The sequence below is a fragment of the Mustela nivalis genome (genome assembly GCF_964662115.1).
Source record: "Mustela nivalis genome assembly, chromosome: 8".
NCBI lineage: Eukaryota > Metazoa > Chordata > Mammalia > Carnivora > Mustelidae > Mustela > Mustela nivalis.
In genome coordinates, this window is record NC_139027.1 from 53,205,180 (window position 1) to 53,226,589 (window position 21,410).

The 21,410-nt window shown below is 41.2% G+C and overlaps 1 protein-coding gene across 19 annotated transcripts in view; it reads left to right on the forward strand.

The window, feature by feature from the left end:
• Nucleotides 1-21,410, forward strand: part of AAK1 (AP2 associated kinase 1) — a 172,568-nt gene that overhangs the window by 69,328 nt on the left and 81,830 nt on the right. For all 19 annotated transcript variants that reach the window (XM_082744039.1, XM_082744051.1, XM_082744052.1 and 16 more), the window contains exon 3: nucleotides 10,434-10,552. In XM_082744039.1, coding sequence (XP_082600165.1) covers nucleotides 10,434-10,552 — 119 coding nt within the window. The remainder of the gene's footprint in view (nucleotides 1-10,433; nucleotides 10,553-21,410) is intronic.

Below are 21,410 nucleotides of genomic sequence, written 5' to 3' on the forward strand. Positions count from 1 at the left end.
AAAAATAAGATGAGTTTATATTTGCATAGATGATGATGTAAATGTGATAAAACAAGTGTACCAGAATGTTAACATTGTAGACTCTAGGTGGTGGGTGTGTGGCTATTTGAAGTATGATCGTCTCGACTGTGTTTGAAATTTTTCATAATAAAATGGAAGATATAAAGGTTCCTACATAGTGCTGTGTAAGGAATTTGGGGAACCAATAAATGCTTTTAAGAGGAGTTATTAGAGGGGCGCTTGGGTAGCTCAGCAGGTTAAGCCTCTGCCTTCGGCTCAGGTCATGATCTCAGGGTCCTGGGATTGAGCCCCGCATCGGGCTCTCTGCTCAGCGGGGAGCCTGCTCCCCCCACCCCACCTCTCTGCCTACTTGTGATCTCTCTCTCTCTCTGTGTCAAATAAATGAATAAAATCTTTAAAAAAAAAGGAGTTATTAGATATGAATTGGGGAAGAGGAGTTATTAGGTATGAGTTGGGGAACTAATAGAGGAATTATTAGATAGAAGTTCTAGAAGGGAAAGGGATTCAGGGCACAGAAACGAAGGACTGTATTTTAGTTCTACTGGTAAGAAAAGAGGAGAGTGTGCAGGAGCACCAGGGATGGGGTGGAGAGGATGGATCCTGGAGAAATTTAAGGGATAGAATTGTTAAGACTCAAAGTGAGATCAGCTTGGTGATGGCAGGAATTGGGAGGGGAAGGAAATGGTGAACTGGTGCACAAGTCCGGGGGAGGGACCACACCTTGGAGATGGCATATGGTAGTGATGGGTCATACATCCAGAAATCCTGAACCTCAGACAAAAGGCCTTAGCGTGAAATGAAGATGGAATGCTCTAGAACTAACAGTTGGGAGCTGAGAGACTGTCAGCCATCCTTTGCCTTTGCCAAAACCCCAGTTCTCCTTCGGAGAGTGTGGACCAGTAACACACATCTAGGCTTGGTGCAGAGACACACCAGAGCTTGGATGTCTGCAGTCGGGGGCTGACAGAGCTAACCTCAGCCACTCTGTCTGTTTGCACACCACTTATCAGAAGATTGCTGGCACCAGAGACTGAGACAGTTCAGGCCCAAGAGGCTCTTCACTTCTTCAGGGGAGGGATGCTGCAGGATGGAACATGGGGTTGTTTGATTTCTTTTCCTTCTCCATCGAAGAGGGTTTTCATTTCCAGCTCAAGTGTTATTTTTAAAAGAAGGAGTGGCACATAGAGAAAGTGTCACTGTGTGACAGCACAGAGATTTCTCTGCAGCTCTCCACGATGCCGCCCCGTGAGCCCGCTGCCCATGTGACTGTCCAGTTGGCTCTCGTCTCCTGCAGCCCTCTGTAGTGAGAGGCTGAGTGCTCAGGGCTTTTTTCTCTGTAGGGGTAGACCCCCTTATCCCCGGGGCCCTTTTCTCAAAATGTGTCCCTTCTATCCCAAACTAGAGTTTAATCTGAAAGCCTGGGACTGTGTCGTGTTTTCTGTTGTTTGGGGTTTTTTTCTGGGGTGGGGAGTGGGTATCTATTTTGGTGTTGGGCAGACACATTGTGTCACAAACACTGAGTGCCTTTTATGCAGTAGGCACGGTGCTGGGTGGCAGAGTCAGTCATTGTCCCTGATCTTGTGCACTTCACAGGGTTCAGGGGAAGAAGGCATCAGACCAGGAATTACCTACCTAAGTATTTAATTACACTCCTGCTGTGTCCCAAAGGAAAAGTGGAGGGTGCTGTGTATAACAAGGGATTTAACTTAAATCAGAAGGGGGTAGGGCCAGGGGCAATCAAGGAAGCCTCATCAAAGGAACAGCCTGAAACCCAAAGGATGCCTTGTAGGAGCTGGTCAGACCAAGGGTGCATAGGGCAAAAGGAGTAGCATGCACTGAAATCCTTAGGGAGAGTGGAGTATAAGCAACATTGAGAAAGAAAGAACGCAGCTGGGGCTGGACCACAGAGAGCCGTGGCAGGCTGGGGTGCAGGAGTGAGGCTGCCGAGAGGTCGCGTCCCGTCACGTACGGTCTTGCAGGCCATCGCCAGCATTCGGAGCTTTATTCACAGAGGGGCAGCAAGCCACTGAGGGGCTCCACGCAGCTGAATGATCCTCACATTCTGTTTTTAAAAGATCATCACCCTGGCTGTAGTAGAGAGAATAGAAAATGGCTCTGTGTGACCCAGGAAAGCTGCTCGGTGGATTTAAGTGAACAAAGAACACGGCCCTACTGTTGTGTCTTACCCTTTCTCTCTCCTTTACTAAAGCCCATGGGAACGAGACAGCAGTGGTGGGCCCTGGAGCTCCGGGAAGCCTCTCTTGCTTGGCCTAAGCTACTGGGGGACGCGGCCCGGGGTGCCCTGGCTCTGGTTCTGTGCGCGGGCTTCTTCCCACGCCTCTGGGGTGTGTGAGCCAGCTCCATTTCTTAAACTCTAACCTTTTGTCCCAAGCAGTCAGGTGCCTTTCCTGGAAATGTCTCTCTCTCTCTCTTTTTTTTAAAGAGACTTCTGCCAAACCCCTTCATAGAAGCCCCCGAGCTGGGGCTGCTCTCCAGTTGTCCCAGGGCTGGAAAGGAAGAGCCTGTCTGTTGCCGTCTGCCCCACATTCAGCCTGGGCTGTGGACTTACTGGGTTGGGTTGGTGTTTCAGCACCACTGCCTGAGTTTGCCAGTCTCTGACTTTGTGCCCATGGTTCCACTTCTTGGGGGGAGATGGGGGGAGAAAGTTGAATATTTCTAGTCTTCCCCCATCTGGGTGTTCTTTCTGCCTGAGGAAGGGACTGCTTAAACATGTTCCACAGAAGGAGCTCGCACATGGTGGATTTTTAATTTGAGGCAAATAAGGAGAAATTGAGGTTAAAAAAAAAAAAAGAAAACAACAAACTCTAAGTCCCCACTGAAATCAGTGTTGACAAATGATGCAGATTGACCTTTTCTCCTGTAAAATCTATGTTGTGCTCCTTGCCATCTGTGACAGAGCTTTGAAAATTTTTGTTCCTTCTCCAACTTTTGGCGAAGTTGCCCTCGATGTGAGCATACAGTAGGTGGGTGTTTGTTGGCCTCTTGGTTGTCACTGTCTGTGGGAGCTCGCAGACACTGCGGGCCGTGCACCCAGGCTCCCACCTGGTCAGCTGGAGAGGCCCCCTGCCTGTCGCTGTGTCTTTTATTACCTCCCCTGGTAGCAGAGCTGTGCATGCTTTACTGCTAACGGGAGCAGATGGGGGCAGGAAAAGAGTGGACCAAGGTGAGGGCCAGGAACTGGCACACCTGTATTCTAGTCCTGGCCCTGCTGTTAAGTGGCAGGACTAAGGCCATCTAGGCTCTTCTCAGTGCCTCAGTTTCCCAGCTGGCGAAATGGAGATTGTAATACATGCCCTGCTTACCTCACAAGGCTCTCAAAGACAAAGCAGCAGCGTTCTCTAGCTCAATCCCAACCTGGAAATAGATTTCCTTAACTGCACAGGTTTGAAGAGGTTTTTTTTTTTTTTTTTTTTTTTAAAGTTTGTTGCCTGAATTTAAAAATCAGGAGATTTTGGGGGCACCTGGGTGTCTTAGCTGGTTATGTGTACGACTCTTGAGCTCAGCCCAGATCTTGATCTTAGGGTTGTGTGTTCAAGCCCTGCCTTGGGCTCCTTGCTGGATGTGGAGCCTACTTAAAAAAATATATAATAAAAAATAAAAACAAGGAGATTTCACAGAAAACTCTAGCTTCTCTTGGAAGTTAAAAAACTTGGCAACCCTCAGCCCACATTCCTTCTTGGCAGTGATGGGCTGGATTTGAGGAGTGGCTGCCTATGAGCATGGGGCGTGCTCTTTCTGGTTGATGTGGTCTCCATCGCATAGACACAGCGAGTCTGTGTCACTGGTCCCTGTCTAGACATTTTGTGATACCTGGACTGTTTCCCTCCTTTGCATGATCTGTCTGCTCCCTATTGGTCTTTGGATCTTATGCCCTTGATTTCAAGAAGATATTTTGGATTTAGAATATACACTTAACCATATGCCCCAGCAATTCCATTCCTAGTTATTTACCCAAGAGAAATAAATACTTATGTCTACAAAAAATGGACTTCTGTATGAACATTTAATTTATAACAGCCCAAAGTAGAAATAGTGGAAATATTCTTTAACAGATGAATGAATGGTTAAACTAATTGTGGAGAATGTCTATATAATGCAATATTAGTCTGCAATTTAAAAAATCCCAAACTACTAATAAATTTAACAATGAGAGTGAATCTCAGAAATATTATATAGAAGAAGCAGACAGAATAGTACATACTGTTTGATTCCATTTATTCTGGAGCAAGCAAAACTAATCCACAGGACTGATCGCAGATCAAAAGTTACATGAGATAGTAGGCAGGGGGTGGTTGCCTACGCAGAGGTACAAGGAACTGTTCATAGTGATGGACCGATGGAAGTCATGGTTGAAAGAGAGTATAAAGGTGTGAAAACTCATCAAACTCTGCACTTCGAAGGGTACATTGTATTGTATGTAAAGTTGGTTCAAAGCATTTACAAAGACCAGGGATCTAGTTTGCACTCTACCACTAACCAGCTTTGTGTATTTTTGTAAAAAGAGCTTAATCTCTATATTTCTTTCCTATCAGGAAAATGAGGACATTGGGTAATTCATCTGCCTCATTCAGTTATTGTGAAAATATAAATGAAGTAATGTATTTTGAAATGCTTTTGAAAAAGTATAAAGTCAAATACAGATGCTGGGTAGGGGCAAATTCCATAAATTCCTCTTTAGGGAAGAGAGGCAAGAACTGTGATAACCAGTGTAAGAATATATATATATAGATATATATTCCTCCACCCCCCCCCCCTTTGTGTACCACTGGCTGTGGGACTTTTCTCCCCTGGCCATCAGTAAGATGAGAGGTTAGACTAGATAGAGGAAACTACGCTCAGAGACTCAGCCTTTCAGATGTGTTTCCTTTAGCTCTGTAGTGTCAGCCTGTCCAGTGTTAGTTTAAAATGTGATTGTCACCAGTGTTTACAAGTGGATATTTCACATACAGTTTTGAGTTCCCAGGTTATCTTTAGGAACTAGCAGACCTGGGTCCATATTCTTATGGCACTGATTATCTGGAGTTATGTAGTGGCTGTTCCTATGGTTGTGTGAGCCATTGCTTTAGTTTTCCGTGGTCTTCCACCACCTTCTGTAGACTTTTCTATTCTCTGTAGTAACGGTCAGAAGGAAGTTAATTAATTTTTGAGTGCCTGATGTATGTTAGGAGCTATTATACAGAGGGGAACTGAGGAGACAAAAATCTCTAATCTCGTAGTGAGTGATAAGTACCCATTCACATCATTAAAAAGTACGAGGAGCTACCCCGTGACCAAGCAGTTGCATCACTAGGCATTTATCCAAAGGATACAAACAGTGATTCAAAGGGGCACCCATACCCCAATGTTTATAGCAGCAATATCCACAATAGTCAAACTATGGAAAGAGCCCTGATGTCTCTCGACAGATGAACGGATAAAAGAGAGGTGAGATACACACACACACACACACACACACACACTCTTACACACATACAATGGACTATTACTCGGCCATCAAAAAGAATGAAATCTTAACCATTTGCAATGACATGGGTGGAATAAGAGGGTATTATGCTAAGCAGAATAAGTCAAAGAAAGACAATTATCATATGATTTCACTTATGTGTGGAATTTAAGAAACAGATGAACATAGGGAAAGGGAAGGAAAAATAAAATAAGATGAAAACAGGGAGGCAAACCATAAGAAACTCTTTAACCATCGGGAATAAACTGAGGTTGCTGGAGGGGAGTGGGTGGGGGATGGGGTAGCTGGGTGATGGGCATTAAGGAGGGCACTTGGGATGAGCACTGGGTGTCATATGTAAGTGATGAATCCACTAAATTCTACCTGAAACTAACAATACTTTTTTAATAGAAAAAATTTTTGGTGGGGAGCCTGGGTCGCTCAGTGGGTAAAGCCTTTGCCTTTCGCTCAGGTCATTATCCCGGGGTCCTGGGATTGAGCCCCACATCGGGATCTCTGCTTGGCAGGGAGCCTGCTTCCTCCTCTCTCTCTCTGCCTGCCTCTCTGCCTATCTGTGATCTCTGTCTGTCAAATAAATAAATAAATATCTTAAAAAAAAAATTTTTTTTAAGCCAAAATAAAAAAGAGTGAGGAGGAGATATACCCAAGAGTGCTATATATTTTAGGGAAAGTGGGAGAACACATGTTTCTTTGTGGGAATAAAAGAATGGTCCGACATATTTAAGGGGCTAAAGTGTGTCTGTGTCAAAATTTATCATGGCTGTTTCAGTTGATTACCTCACACCATGGAATGAATCCTTTGTCCCTTTGTGATTCCATAAATTCACGAATTTCTCCTCAAAGTGGATCCCAACACAACCATAGGGAATATCTTAGCGTTTCAGAAAAGAATGCAAGTAGGCCGAGGGACTGGCACAGATTCCAGTGGGCAGATTGGCACAGGCTGTCCTGCATGTTAGCTTTTCTTACCTCTGTCCAAACTGTTTCCAGCTCAGTGTTAGGTTTTTCCATTTCATCAAGGTTTGGGGATGCAGCTCAATCTGAAATATGCATCTCTGCTGTCAGGCGTATAGTTACCTTCTTGTGTAACAGCCTGGGTTCTGTTTAGCCATGGCCGAGAATCTTTGTCCCCTGATCTGTACTGGCACCTCGGTTCTATGCTTGAGCAATACCTCGAGCAGTGCTGTGTCGTCTCTTCTTTTGAACCAAGTAATGTACATCTCTAGTTGGTCGACTGCACAGTGCTAGCAACCAGCATCTTTAAACTGACACATCCTAGCAGCCTTTGAATTTGATCAAGGAGCTTTGACTTAACATGCTTGTCACCTGCAAATAAGCCCTTTTGTGGGCATAGAAGCTAAATCATGTGGTTCCATCTGTGTTAGGCACACAGGTTCATTGCTTTACCTTCAGATCTGTGATGGTCACGGGCTTGGATAATCTTGGCTGGCTCATCTCAACCCTTTGTGCTTGCCTGGATTGTGACGTAGACATCTGCCACATTTCTTCAGTTTCAGCTGGAAAGGTCATCTTGCTACCTGGCAAAGAAAACTACACTGCTCCCATCTGGTGGCAGTTATCTTGGATTGCTGCATCATTAGCCTGCTTCCAAAAGGACTGCCCTGTCCTCTGCCCTGGTTCCGTGCGTCGCAGAACTGTAGAAATGGCCCTTCCCACCTCAGGTTCTGCAGCACTGTGGTGTCTCCTTAGTATCTAAAGGGGCTGTTACACAGACTTTCTCTGAGATGAATAAAGTGGAAAGAGCGTTGTTTGGACAGTCAGCAGAATGACAGGTTCTGCATAATTAGCCATGGGACTCCTAAGCCTCACTCAGTTCATCTCTTCATAAAGCAAACGCTAAGATTAACTCTCTCTAGGAGCACTGTTGATACAAAGTCTGTAGACCTGTGATTTAAAAAAAAAAAAAAAAATGAAATACCTGGAGTGCCTGGGTGGCTGAGTCAGTTAGGCGCCAGCTTTCAGCTTAAGTCATGACCCCAGGGTCCTGGCAGCGAGCCCCGCATCAGGGCCCCTGCTTAGCGGGGGAGCCTGCTTCTCCTTTTCCCTCTGCCCTGCTTGTGCTCTCTCTCACACTCTATCTCAAATAAATAAATAAATAATCTCTTTACACATTGAAATATTTATAAAATGACTACTTGGGCTGTCCACAAAATAATTATGAATACATATAGACATTTAATAATTTCTATTAGCATTTCTGATTCTGATTGGAAATAAGATACATCATTAATTAATTAATTAATTATTTTAAAGATTTTATTTACTTATATGACAGACACAGATCACAAGTAGGCAGAGAGGCAGGCAGAGAGAGAGGGGGAAGCAGGCTCCCCGCTGAGCAGAGAGCCCTATGCGGGGCTCGATCCTAGGACCCCGGGATCATGACCTGAGCCGAAGGCAGAGGCTTTAACCCACTGAGCCACCCAGGCGCCCCTACATCATGAATTTAATAGCTTTTTGGAAAAAAGAAGATCAACTACTGCATTCAATGTACATATTTATCGCAAGAAAAATTCTGATATCCTAAAAATTTGAATGTGAAAAAATACGCGTCTTAAAATGGAGATTGTGTCTGTATGTCATAACACCCCTACTTGTCAGTACATGGTAGTGTTGTAAACAAGTTTTTAAAGTGAATTTCTAGAATTAAAATTGACAGTTGAGCAGTGTGAGTGGACTGTAAAGTATTACGAGAAAATGGGAAATGTTACTGAGATACAAAGATTCAAGATGACTGTGGAAATTAAAGACGTCACGGCGAATGTTCACTTGACTCCTGAAGAAGGAAGCTATGATAGGAAATGTACAAACATGAAGTCTGGTAGACCCTGTCAACATGCACACTTGGAACATTTGAGCCCATTAACATTTTTGTAAACACAGAATTAATGTGTGTATCGGATGAAGACACGCAAGAATCCTTTCCGATTGAGGCACTCTTTGGTTACAAGCTGCAGAAACCTAGACAAGGAGACTTGGGAAAGAATGCACATTGAGTGTCTACACCAGGAAATGGCCCCCGGCATCAACAGACAGGTGCTCAGGTGCCGCTGGGCCTCAGAGGAGATAGGGGGAGATGCAACAGGACTCCAGTCTTCTGCCTCATGATCTAGAGAGTCACTGCTTTTGCTCTCTCTGAGTTTTGCATGTGGCTTTTAGCCTCAGCACTACACCAGAGCCTCCGCTCAACTTCCCACACTGGCGACTTCCCTCTGTGCCTGTCTCCATCCAATCAGGGATCACCTGTGTGCAAGGACCACCCTCGAAACTTTGTTGTTGTTGTTGCTGCTGCTACCCAGAGTCAATACGTGGGATGGTTCAAGCTAAATTATGATGGTCTATGAGCAGACAGATGGACTAAGTGCCCAGTCTTACTAATGCTTATCCCAAAGCCTTCAGCTTTGACAGCTTTGCAGCACTTATCTTCCTTTTTATTTTTTATTTTTTAGAAACATATAATATGTTTTTATCCCCAGGGGTACAGGTATGTGAATCGCCAGTTTTACACACTTCACAGCACTCACCATAGCACATACTCTCCCAATGTCCATAACCCCACCCCCCTTCTCCCGACCCCCCTCCCCCCAGCAAACCTCAGTTTGTTTTGTGAGATTAAGAGTCACTTATGGTTTGTCTCCCTCCCAATCCCATCTTGTTTCATTTATTATTCTCCTGCCCCCTTAACCCCCCATGTTGCATCTCCACTTCCTCATATCAGGGAGATCATGTGATAGTTGTCTTTCTCTGATTGACTTATTTCGCTAAGCATGATACCCTCTAGTTCCATTCACGTCGTCACAAATGGCAAGATTTCATTTTTTGATGGCTGCATAGTATTCCATTGTGTATATATACACCACATCTTCTTTATCCAAAGGGGCACGTGCACCCGAATGTTTATAGCAGCAATGTCTACAATAGCCCAACTATGGAAAGAACCTAGATGTCCATCAACAGATGAATGGATAAAGATATATGGCACTGTATCTTTCTATAACCTCTGTTAACAATGGCACTAAATACCTCCTACAGTGTTTGGGGAATGAGATAGAAGGAGGGAGTTCTAAGAATCTAAGGAATGCTAAGGTGTAACCAATCCAGAGCATTTGAAGATTTCTGTTAGTTATATAAAAAAAATTTTTAATGAAATTTGGTCTTTAAGAGAAAGGTTTGATGTGGGTGTTAAAACGTCTGCCCACTAATTGAGTTATACTTTCCTGGTGTCTGCTGTGTTGAGGAACACTTTGATACCTATATTTTGTGTCTTCTCAGTAGCCCATAAGGCAGGAAAAGCAGGAGAAATCCTCAAGGTCAATTGTCGATCTAAGTTGGGGGAGGAGTGAGGAGGGTTGAGAAGGAAGAGAAAGCATCTTGAATCTGACAACTGTTATTATACAATTATTAAAATAATTTCCAAGCTTCTCTGGTTAAGTGCTGAATTAATTTTTTTTTTAAGTTCTTGGTTGAATCTAATCTCTTTGAGCCTCTGTTTTCTCTAGCTAGTCATTGTCCTTAAGGGAAAAATAATACCCAGCCTCACAGGATTTTAGTAAGAATTTAATAAGAACTCAAAGTGCTTAGGACAGTGGTTGGAATATATTTCTTTTTTCTTCCATCTGTTTGTTCATCTGTTTATTGGCAGGTTTTTTGCAAGATAATTACTATTCTTCTCTTTTCCTGACAGAGGTGTTCAGCAGTTTTTCTGACTCTTGCCACCCAATCCCATGGTAATATCCCTGAGACCCTTGAATCCAAGAGTGCCTTCTAGGCCAGGCCAGCCCTTAGGCCCAGCTGATGATGGCATCGGTACGATTAACGGTGACAGCACAAAGCTGCAGCCACTGTGGTTGTCTGACTGGCTTTTTGAATATGACTCAAAGAGCTTGTATGTGTGTTTCCCTCACAGGTGGATTTGCCATCGTGTTTCTGGTGAGGACAAGCAATGGAATGAAATGTGCCTTGAAACGCATGTTTGTCAACAATGAGCATGATCTCCAGGTGTGCAAGAGAGAAATCCAGATAATGGTAAGGCTGCCCCTGAGACTTGGGATTGCTTGTTGAAAATGTGCCCTCTCCTAAGAAGGGTGATGGGGGGTTTGGGGAGGCTTGTTCCTTCTCTGAGATGGCAGAGGAGCCTCAGCACAAGATGCTAGTGAAGAGGCTTGGGGGTAGAGCTTGCTTCTGCCGTCTTGGTCACCATTAGCTGGAGGTTGAGGAGGAAAGAGGGTACTAAGAGAATTGGCCAACTTTTAAGGTCAGAGAAATGCTTGTGCATCGGGCTAAGTTTATTTCATGACTTCATTCCCAGAACTAACTATGGTATTGAATCCAGAAACCCTAGGTCTCCATTGAGCCTCCTCTTCTAGACTTGTCTACTCCCAATCCTGGTTTTTATCCCTCTTGAGCTTCTCAGCATTCTGTGAATATACCTTTGTATATTATATGTGTAGTTCTGTCCTCCAGAGATGGTTTTTCCTTTTCTTGGACTAGAAACTTCTTATTCATACATACTCTATGATTTCATTTATAGAAGTCCAAGACTGGGCAAGAGTGATCTGTGGGAACAGAAATCAGGAAGTGGTCATCTGAGTGTGGGAAATTGACTAGAAGAAGGTGTGTGGGAACTTTCTGGGCCATAGAAACATTCTATATCTTGTTTTGGGTAGTGGGTAGTGGTTATACAGGGCTATACAAGTGTTAGAATTCAACTGAACACCTTAAGATCTGTGCATTATTACTATATGTAAATTATACCTCACATCTTAAAAACTTTGTTTTCACAATTCAGATTCATACTGTGTTTAAAGAAAGAGTCCCTGTCAGAGATATATGCTGCAATATTTGTGGATAAAATAACATGATGTCTTAAAGTTAATGAGTAGATTTAGAAGAGAGAGTTGGCATAGGGTTATGATCGAAGCAGATCGGTGGGTATGTGGGAATTTGATAATCTCTTACTTTCACTTCTATTTGATATTACACATTAAAAAACTTAAATAGTCTTTTTTTTTTTTTTTTTTTTTTTTTTTAAGAGAGAGATCAAGTATGGTGGGGAGGGGCAGTGAGAAAGGGAGAAGGAAAGTCTTAAGCAGGCTCCACACCCGACACAGGCTCAATCTTACAACCTTAAGATCATGACCTGAGCTGAAATCAAGAGTCAGAGGCTTAACTTAGATAGTCTTTTGTTCCTTTCTGTTTCCATAAGACCTTTGTTTACACCAATTATATTGCTTATCTTTTTATCTTATAAGTAATTCTGCCATCAGAAGGTAAGTTTTTTAAAAAATCAGGACCCGGGGGCCTGGGTGGCTCAGTGGGTTAAACCTTTGCCTTCAGCTCAGGTCATGATCTCAGGGTCCTAGGATCAAGCCCCACATCAGGCTCTTTGCTCAGTGGGGAGCCTGCTTCCCCCTTCTCTCTCTGCCCGCCTCTCTGCCCACTTGTGATCTCTGTCTATCAAATAAATAAATAAAATCTTTGAAAAAAAAATAAAGAAGGTCCATCTTTAAAAAAAATTTAAAAATAAAATAAAAAATCAGAACCTTTATATTTCAGCAGCCTGCTTGGCATAAAGTAAATACAATTGATCCCTGAACAATACAGGGGCTGGGGAGTTGACCCCAGAAGAGTTGAAAATCCTCCTATTACTTTCAGCACCCCCAAAACTTAACTAGTAGCAGCCTGCTGTTGACTGCGAGTCTTACCAGTAACATAAACAGTCAATGCACATTTCATATGTTGTATGTATTATACACGGTGTTCTTGAAATAAAGGAAGCTAAAGGAAAGAAAATATTAAGAAAATCATGAGGAGGGGCACCTGGATGGGTCAGTGGGTTAAGTGTTTGACTCTCTATCTCAGTTTAGGTCTTAATCTCAGTGCTGTGAGTTCAAGCCCCACTTGGAGCCTACTTAAAAAAAAAGAAAAAAAATCATAAGGAAAGTAACATTTACAGAACTGTACCATATTTAAGTGAATTAATACACATCTAGATTCATGCTGTTCAAACGCCCGTTTTTCAAGTGTCAGCTGTACTTAATAGACTTTTTGGATGAAATGAATGTATGAATAATGGTAACATCTGATCCAGATATTCACCTAGAGATGATTCCTTTATGCCTGGGATTTTCATGCTCTTGTAAAGAACAAAAAGAGGTCCGATAAAATGAGTGAAGGTGGCATTGTAGGGATTCCACGGGGCTTTGCTTTCCTGTTCTCCGCTGTGGAGTTGGCCCTTCGGGCATCACTTAGCGTAACCAGCCTGTACGGCAGTTGGGTGAACTGAAAAAGACCTCTGGATTTTAGAGAGCCTCATACTACTTTAGATTCCAAAAAGCTGAAACCATTTGAGAAGAAACCATTTGCTGAAAGAAATAAGTGTTGTCATCATCATTGCAAAACAGTAACAAAAAACCCCAAGGCTCAAATACATAGGGCCCCCAGATCCATCCTCAAAGCATCAGTGTGCGCCCGCCCCCCTCCACAGAGCTCGGGACAACCAGCCTCACTGCATCTCCCGCCAGCAGCCACTGGGTTTTCTGGCTGCTTCTCTTTGCCCCTCCTCCCGCTGTCCCTGCCTTGCTGAGCTCTCTCTCACACACACTCCCTTTCCTGTCTTTGCTTCTGCTGTTTCCTCTGCCTGGAATGCCCTTCTCATTCTTTTTCTGATATTATGAAAGTAATCCCATTCTTTAACTTTCTCCCACTGGTTCAGAAACATGTTTGAGGGCTGGCTCTGTGCTAGGCGGGTGTGGAACTAGGAGGACATAGGCCCCTTACGAGGTCACAAATCAACACATCCGATCGGGAACTCGGTTACATGAGTTCACGTTCTGGTCCAGCTGTGTATTAGCTGTGGAAGATTTGGTTCCGTTTTGAGTTTATATTTTTTCACAACTTAAATCACATAGGTGAACTAAGCTTTTTCCCAAAAACTTCAAGCACTTTTCTGAGGGGCCCTCTTCTGTCACTGCAACGTCCCAGAGACAACCACTTTTGGTTGATTCATTTGATATGTTTCAGAATAACATGCTGATCTTGCTAGTTCCTGATTTTTTTTTCTCCATTTTAGGCAATATATAGTATGGAAAGCAAAAATTTAGCTCTCTCTCATCCCCTGTACACCCTTCTCCCCAGATACCTGCAATCATGCTCGCTTCCCTTTCTGCTGCAAGAAGTTTTGGCAATATGTTAGTCACAGTAGTATTAGTTTTTACGTGTATGAAAACACTGTTCTTGCAGAGTCTTCTGGTGGACTAGGATTACTATTCCTTTTCTGTATAACTCTGTTTTCACTGGAATTAATGATCTTTTTCAATTTTTAGGTCTGTCTTTCCTGTGTACTTTTCAGCAGTTTAACCCCAAACTCTCCTTAGGCTGTGGAAATCATTTAAAGAAAAAAAAAAAACAAAACTTTTAAAAACATTTATGTGTTCTGTCCATTTTATCATCAAGAAATCTTAGTCTCCTAACTCAGTGAAATCTGGTTTGGTTGCTCTCTAGGCCCAATTTACAGTCTTATCTTGGAATTTCTTAGTTATCCCTTTGCCTCACATTTTTTTTTTGATTGCCTGACTCCGTTTTTTTTGCTTTACTTCCTCATTTTGGTGGAGCTTATCTTGTGGTAGCTTCCTTATGCATAGTAGGTAAATTCTTGAGATCTTAAAAGACTGGAAGTGTCTTTATTTTATGCTCACACATATGAAACCTTGTGTATAAAATTCTGGCTCAGAAATCATTTCATTCAGGTATTTGAAAGCACGGCTGTACCATGTATTTTAGCTTTCATTGTTGTGCATAGGAAGTTCGAAGTCATTCTAATATCGGCTCTTTGGGTGTGACACATTTTTTCCCCCCTAGAAATTAATGTTTCCCCTTTGTTTACAGTGTTCTGAAATACCTTGATGATATACCTTGCTGTGTACATTTATTATTTATTAATAAATGGTGTCCCCATGTAATCAAGAGACTCCTATCCTTGCATTGTGAGGAATTTTGGCCTGTGTCATTTGGTGATTTTCTGTCTTCCTTTTGTCTGAAATTGCTGTTATTTTGGATGTTGGTTCTCCTGAGTTGATTTTCTAATATTTTGTGTTTTCCTCTTTTCTTTTTCTTTCTTTTTTTTCCCCCTCTCTACTTTCCGGCAGATTTCCTCAGCTTTACATTCCAAGCACCCTGTTGAATTTTTTTATTCATCAGGCTTTTTAATTCCTAAGACCTTTCTGTTTGTTTTTGTTTTGTTTTTAACTTTGATGAAATCCAGTTTATCTATTTTTTCTTTTTGTGGAACATGTTTCTGGTGTCATTTCTAAGAACTCTGCCTGCCCCTTGATTTTGAAGATTTTGTCTTTTTTTCTTAAAATTTTTATAGTCTTACGTTTTACATTTAAGTCTGTGGTCCATTTTGTGTTAATGTTATATAAGGTGTGAGACCTTTATTGAGGTTTATTTTTTGCTTCTTTGTTCCAGCAACCTTTGTTGAAAAGGCTGTCTTTTCTTCCATTGAATATGTTTGTCAGAAATTAGTCAGGCATATTTGTGAGGGTCCATCTTTAGAACGTCCTCTTTCTTTCTTTTTTTTTTTTTTTTAAAGATTTTATTTATTTATTTGACAGACAGAGATCACAAGTAGGCAGAGAGGCAGGCAGAGAGAGAGGAGGAAGCAGACTCCCCACAGAGCAGAGAGCCCGATGCGGACTCTACCTGGGACCATGACCTGAGCTGAAGGCAGAGGCTTAACCCACTGAGCCACCCAGGCGCCCCCTCTTTCTTTTTTTTTCTTAAAGATTTTATTGATTTATTTGATAGAGACACAGCGAGAAAGGGAACACAGGCTGGGGCGTGAGGAGTGGGAGACGGAGAAGTGGGCTTACTGCTGAGCAGGGAGTCGGATGTGGGGCTCAAACCCAGGACTCAAGGATCATGACCTGAGCTGAAGGCAGATGGTTAATGACTGAGCCACCCAGGTGCCCCAACCCTCCTCTGTTCTGTTCCCATTAATCTATATGCCTTTATCTCTACCAAATACCACACAACCTTGATTATTGTAGTTTTATAAAAAGTCTGATTCCTCCTACTTTTTTTTCCCCTAAAATTATTTTACTTATTCTCATTTTTTTGTCTTTTCACATAAATTTTAGAATAATCCTTATCTACAGAATGTCTTGCAAATATTTTGATAGGAATTCCATTAAAGTCATATATGAATTTGGGGAGAATTGACATATTTTCTGTTTAGTTTTCCAATAGATGAATATGGTGCATCTCTCCGTTTATTTCTATCTTTGATTTTTTTCATGAGCGTTAAGGAGGCTTTGTACATGTTCTTAGATTTTGACATAACTTTTTGGTTTTGTTTTGAATGGTTATAAATGGTATTGGATTTTTGATTTTGGTGTCCATGTGTTTATTGCTAGTATATAGAAAACCAATTGATTTTTACTCATTCATTCATTCATTTTAGAGAGTGCCAGTGTGTGGGGGGGGGAGGGGCAGAGGGAGAGAGAATCTCGAGCATACTCTTGACTGAGCACAGAGCCCAACACGGGGCTCAATCCCACAACCCCGAAAGCATGACCTAAGCTGAAATCAAGAGTTGGACGCTTAACTGACTAAGTCACCCAGGTGCCCCAAACAAATGATTTTTCTGTGTTTATCTTTTATCCTGTAGCTTGCTAAATTTGTTTACTAGTTTTGGAATTTTTTAAAAAAGATTTTATTTATTTGGGAGAGAAAGAATGAGAGAGAGAGAGAGCATGACAGGGGGGAAGGTTAGAGGGAGAAGCAGACTCCCCACTGAGCAGGGAGCCTGATGTGGGATTCAGTCCTGGGATTCCAGGATCATGACCTGAATGGAAGGCAGCCACTCAACCAACTGAGCCCCCCAGGCACCCCTAGTTCTATAATTTTTTTCTATATTCCTTAGGATTTTCTATATAGACCATTGTGTTACCTGCAAAGAGAGGCAGTTTTATTTCTTCCTTTCTGATCTGTATCCTTTTAATTTCCTTTTCTAGTCTTCTTGCATTGGCTAGAATTTGCAATACTATGTTGAATAAGAATGGTGGGTGGACATCCTTGCCTTCTTTCCAATCTTAGGAAGAAAGAATACTTTCACTATTAACCATAAGTTTAATTGTGGTTTTTTAAAATGAATTAAAAAAATAAATTTGAGGAAGTTTCCCTCCGTTCCTATTGTTCTAAGAGTTTTTAATCATGAATGGGTGTTGAAGTTTGTCAGATATTTTTTCTCTGCATCGAGTGATATGCTCATGTGATATTTCTTTTTCTTTAGCTTTAATATGGTGGATTATATTGACTGATTTTCAAATATTGAACCAAACTTGCATTCTTGTAGTAATCCCCACTTGGTCATGGTCTATAATTATTTTTCTTTATTTTTGAATTCTATTTGTTAATATTTTGGATTTTTACAGCTATAGTGAGGGTTAATGGCCTGTAGTTTTGGGAGTTTTATTAAGCTCTTTCTGATTTTGGTATTAGGGTAGTTCTGGCTTTATAGTACGAGTTGGGAGTTGGGAAGTGTTCCCTCCTCTCTGTTTTCTGGAAAAGATTTTGTAGAATTGGTGTTTGTTCTTCTTCAATTAAGCATTTGTTGGAATTCTCCAGTGAAACCATCTGGGCCTGGGAATTTCTTTTTTGGCAGTTATTAATTTATAAAATCAGTTTCCTTAATACTTATAAGGCTATTTAATTTATCCTTTATATTAGGTGTGTTGTAATAGTTTGTATTTTTGTGGAATTGGTCTGTTTCATTTAAGTCCAATTTATGCATGTAGAGTTCTCTGTTACTGATATTCTTGTATTATCCCTTAATATGTTCCGGGTCTGTGATAAAAATCCAGATTCAGGGGCACCTGGGTAGCTCAGTGGGTTAAGCTGCTGCCTTCGGCTCAGGTCATGATCTCAGAGTCCTGGGATTGAGTCCTGCATCAGGCTCTCCACTCAGCAGGGAGCCTTCTCTCTGCCTGCCTTTCTGCCTGCCTGCTTGTGATCTCTCTCTGTCAAATGAATAAATAAAATCTTTAAAAAAAAAAAATCCCGATTCATTCCTAATATTGATAATTTGTATCTTATTTCTTTTTTTCTTTGTTGGTATTGCTAGAGGTTTGCTGCTTGATGTTTTCAAAGACCCATTGCTTTGTTTAATTGATTTTTCTTTATTTTTCCATTTTTTATTTCATTGGTTTTTATTTTTATACTTCTTTATTATTTCTTTCTTTCTGCTTATTTTGTTTATTTTGTTCTTTTTTTCCTAGATACTTGAGGTGAGAGTTGACACATTGACATATCATTATCACCTAGAGTTCATAGTTTATTTTAGGTTAATTTAGTATTACACATTGAGTTTGGTATTGTGTTACGGATTTTGACAAAGGTATAAAATGTATCTACCATTATAGTGTATGGAATAGTTTTACTGCCCCAGACATTGCCTGTGCTCTGCCTGTTAATCCCACCAAATTGCCCAACCGCTGATAACCACTGATTTTTATTTTATTGTCTCCATAGTTTTGCCTTTATTTAGGATATCATATAGTTGCAGTCATTCTGTGTGTAGCCTTTTCAGATTGGCTTCTTTTACTTAATATGCATTTAAGTTTCTTCCATGTCTTTTCATGGCTTGATAGCTCATTTCTTTGTAGAGCAGAATAATAGTCCATTGTATGGATGTTTCACAATTTATCCATTCGTCTATTGAAGAACGTCTTGGTTGCTTCCAAGTTTTAGCAACTATGAATAAAAGTCGCTATAAACATCTGTGTGCAGGGTTTGTGTGGGTAAAAATGTTCAGCTCATTTGAATATATTGCATAGATTATCAACTAAGCAACTATTATTTCAACTTTGAAGCTTTCTTTTTGTTTTTAAGCCAATACTTGAATTTTTATTTTAATTTTACTCTATGTTTTAAAAATAATTTTTCTATTGTGGTCAAAACCAATAACTTAAAAGTTTACCATCTTAACCATTTTTAAGTGTACAGTGTTTTTAACTGTTGGCAAAGTGTATGTAGCTGTTTTATGTACCTCATGTAAGTGGAATCATACAGTATTTGTCCTTCTATGACTGGCTTATTTCACTTACATAATATTCTCATGGTTCATCCATATTGCAGAAATGACAAGATTTCTCTCTTTTTAAAGGTCGAGTCCTTTTCCATTATAAATATATGCCACATTTTCTTTAGCCATTAATCCATCAGTGGACATTTAGGTTGCTTCTACACCTTTGTTATTGTGAATAATGTGCAGTGAACACGGATGCGCAAATATCTCTTCAAGATCCTGCTTTTAATTCTTTCGAATATATACCAAGAAGTGGGATTGCTGGGTAATATGGTAATTCTGTGTTTAATTTTTTGTTTTCCACTGGTGTCTGTACCAATTTATATTGCTACCAACAGCGCACAAGGGATCCTTTCCGGCATTTGTTATTGTCTGTGTGTGTGTTTGTTGAATAATTGCATCCGAACAGGCATGAAGTGTTACTTTCTTGTGATTTTGATTTGCACTTTCCTGATGCTTAGTGATGTTGAGCATCTTTTCCTGTATTTGTTGACCATTTCTTTGTATAGCTTTTAAATATTCTAATTAATGTTACATATATTAGTTATACAAGACTACGTTATATACGTAGATATAGTGTGTATGTGAAGGTGGAAGTCTGCCCCCCCCCCCCGGGCTTTTGCTGGCGTGTCTACAGGGAGGGGCTGCAGTTTTTTTCTGTGATTTTTGGCTGGAATAGAGTAGTTAGTGTCTGTGAGTTTCTCTCTTTCCAGGCTGCATTTTCCTGGCTTTGGCTAGAGAAAGCAAGCTTTTATTGGTGTTTTTAACTCACCAGTTGCTTCAGTTTCTAGTCTGGGATATATGGGACAAAAAGAAAACTCGGGCAGCTCACCATCATTTCATTCCTCGGGCTCTAACGTTTCTAGCTAGGCTGTTTTCTGTCCACATATCAGATTCTTCTTATTATGCTTTTTAAAATCTATTCTAGTGTCCAGAGTATTTATATTTAGTTGTACTTAGAAGGGAGAATAAGCAAAAGCACCTTGACTCCATTTTCCCGGAAATGGAAGTCGTCTTCAGTTTGTGCTTTTTTTTTTCCTTAAAGATTTTATTTATTTATTTGACAGACAAAGATCACAAGTAGGCAGAGAGAGAGAGGGGAGGCAGGCTCCCTGCCGAGCAGAGACCCTGATGCTGGACTCGATCCCAGGACTCTGGGATTATGACCTGAGCCGAAGGCAGAGGCTTTAACCCACTGAGACATCCAGGCACCCCTAGTTTGTGCTTTTTAAAAAACAAACTCTTTACATCATTTAGTAAGACTTTAGAAGGAAGCAGCAATAAAAGGAAGTATTCAACTTACTTAAAAATTTTTTTTCTTACCATTTTAATCAAAAGCCCTCTAGAATTTTAGCCCTCCTAGGCTCAGACTTCTGTCAGATAGAGGCCATACCCTAACCCTACCTCTCTCAAACAGTGTCAGAATTGTGAAAGGAATTGGAGGAGGCAACATGCTTTATAACGGGCTAAGGCTTGTGTGTTAGTGGTTGGAGAAGCAGCATCCTCTCTGCACTGACAGCAGAGTGAGGATGTGCGTGTTGCACGCACCCAAACTCAAGAATGGTTAGTGGTTTCAACAGAGACATTTTATTTTGACAAATGCCTTGTACCATTTACCAGGGTTTGGTAGGAGGCCTTCAATAACATTTGGGACATGTGCCCTAATGGAACCAAAGGGATTTGGGTTTCTGGCAGACAATTGGAAGCTGGGTTTTGGAGTTCAGATTCCTTTACCCAAAGGCAGGAAAAGATGAATTAGCTTCAGACTTAAAGGGGTAAGAACTGAAGCCCAAGATGTACCAAGTACTGTTCTGTGTTCACATCTCCTGGCCCAGATGGATTCCATCTGCGGTGAGCTTGATAGTGAGGACAGTGAGCTGCCACCAGTGACATTTGAAGCCTTGCTTTCAGCAGAAGAGATCTCAGAAGATTTGAGGCAAGAAAATGTTTCCATATTCCTAAATGAGAAGGAGGGTAGATTGTGCACAGTAGGGACATCAGGATTGATGGGGGACAAGAATCTGGAACAGATTATTTTAAAAGACGCTTTGAAGCTGTTTTTTTGTGTAAGAAAAGATATGTTTGTTTGTACATAATGCATAATATATACTGTTTGGATTTGCCTGAACAAAACGCTGAAAGGATGTGAGAGATAGGGAGGGAGGGTGAATGGGAGAACGGGAAAGAAACAGGGAGGGTTCCTTATAGAGGATGAGTACTGGAGTAGAAAATAATTTCCTTTTTTTTCCTTTTTCTTTTTGAATGTTAGTGTATTACTTATTTGAAGCAGGGATCCAAAGAACCTTCAGGTTGCATAAGAGCAGACCATGTGATATCAACATCATGGCCTTTTTGGGAGGGTTTCTGGTTGGGAAGCTCAGGGGAGTGCACTAAGTCCAGTCTCTTAAAAATTGTGTCATTTGGGTAAGGACACTCACCAGAGGTCTGTGAGCAAGTTGGAGAGTCTAGGCTGGATTCCAGGAGTAATAGCTACTGTGTATAACGGTTCCTGACCAGTGGTTTGATATTAATTTGGAGAAAGCTTTTTTTTGAAAACAGCCCCGCAGCTTACCATTAGTTTTATGTTATTTTACATTCAGCAAATAACTTGGTTAAAGAGAAGACACACTTATCAATTATGTACCTAATATAAAGTTGGAAAATATAACCACTACATTGGGTAATAGAATCGGGATCCAAAATGATCCTTATGAATTGGAGCAATGGACTGATTCTAATGAGATGAAATAACAAGGCAAGGTCATACACTTGAATTTTTATTTTAACAACTTTAAA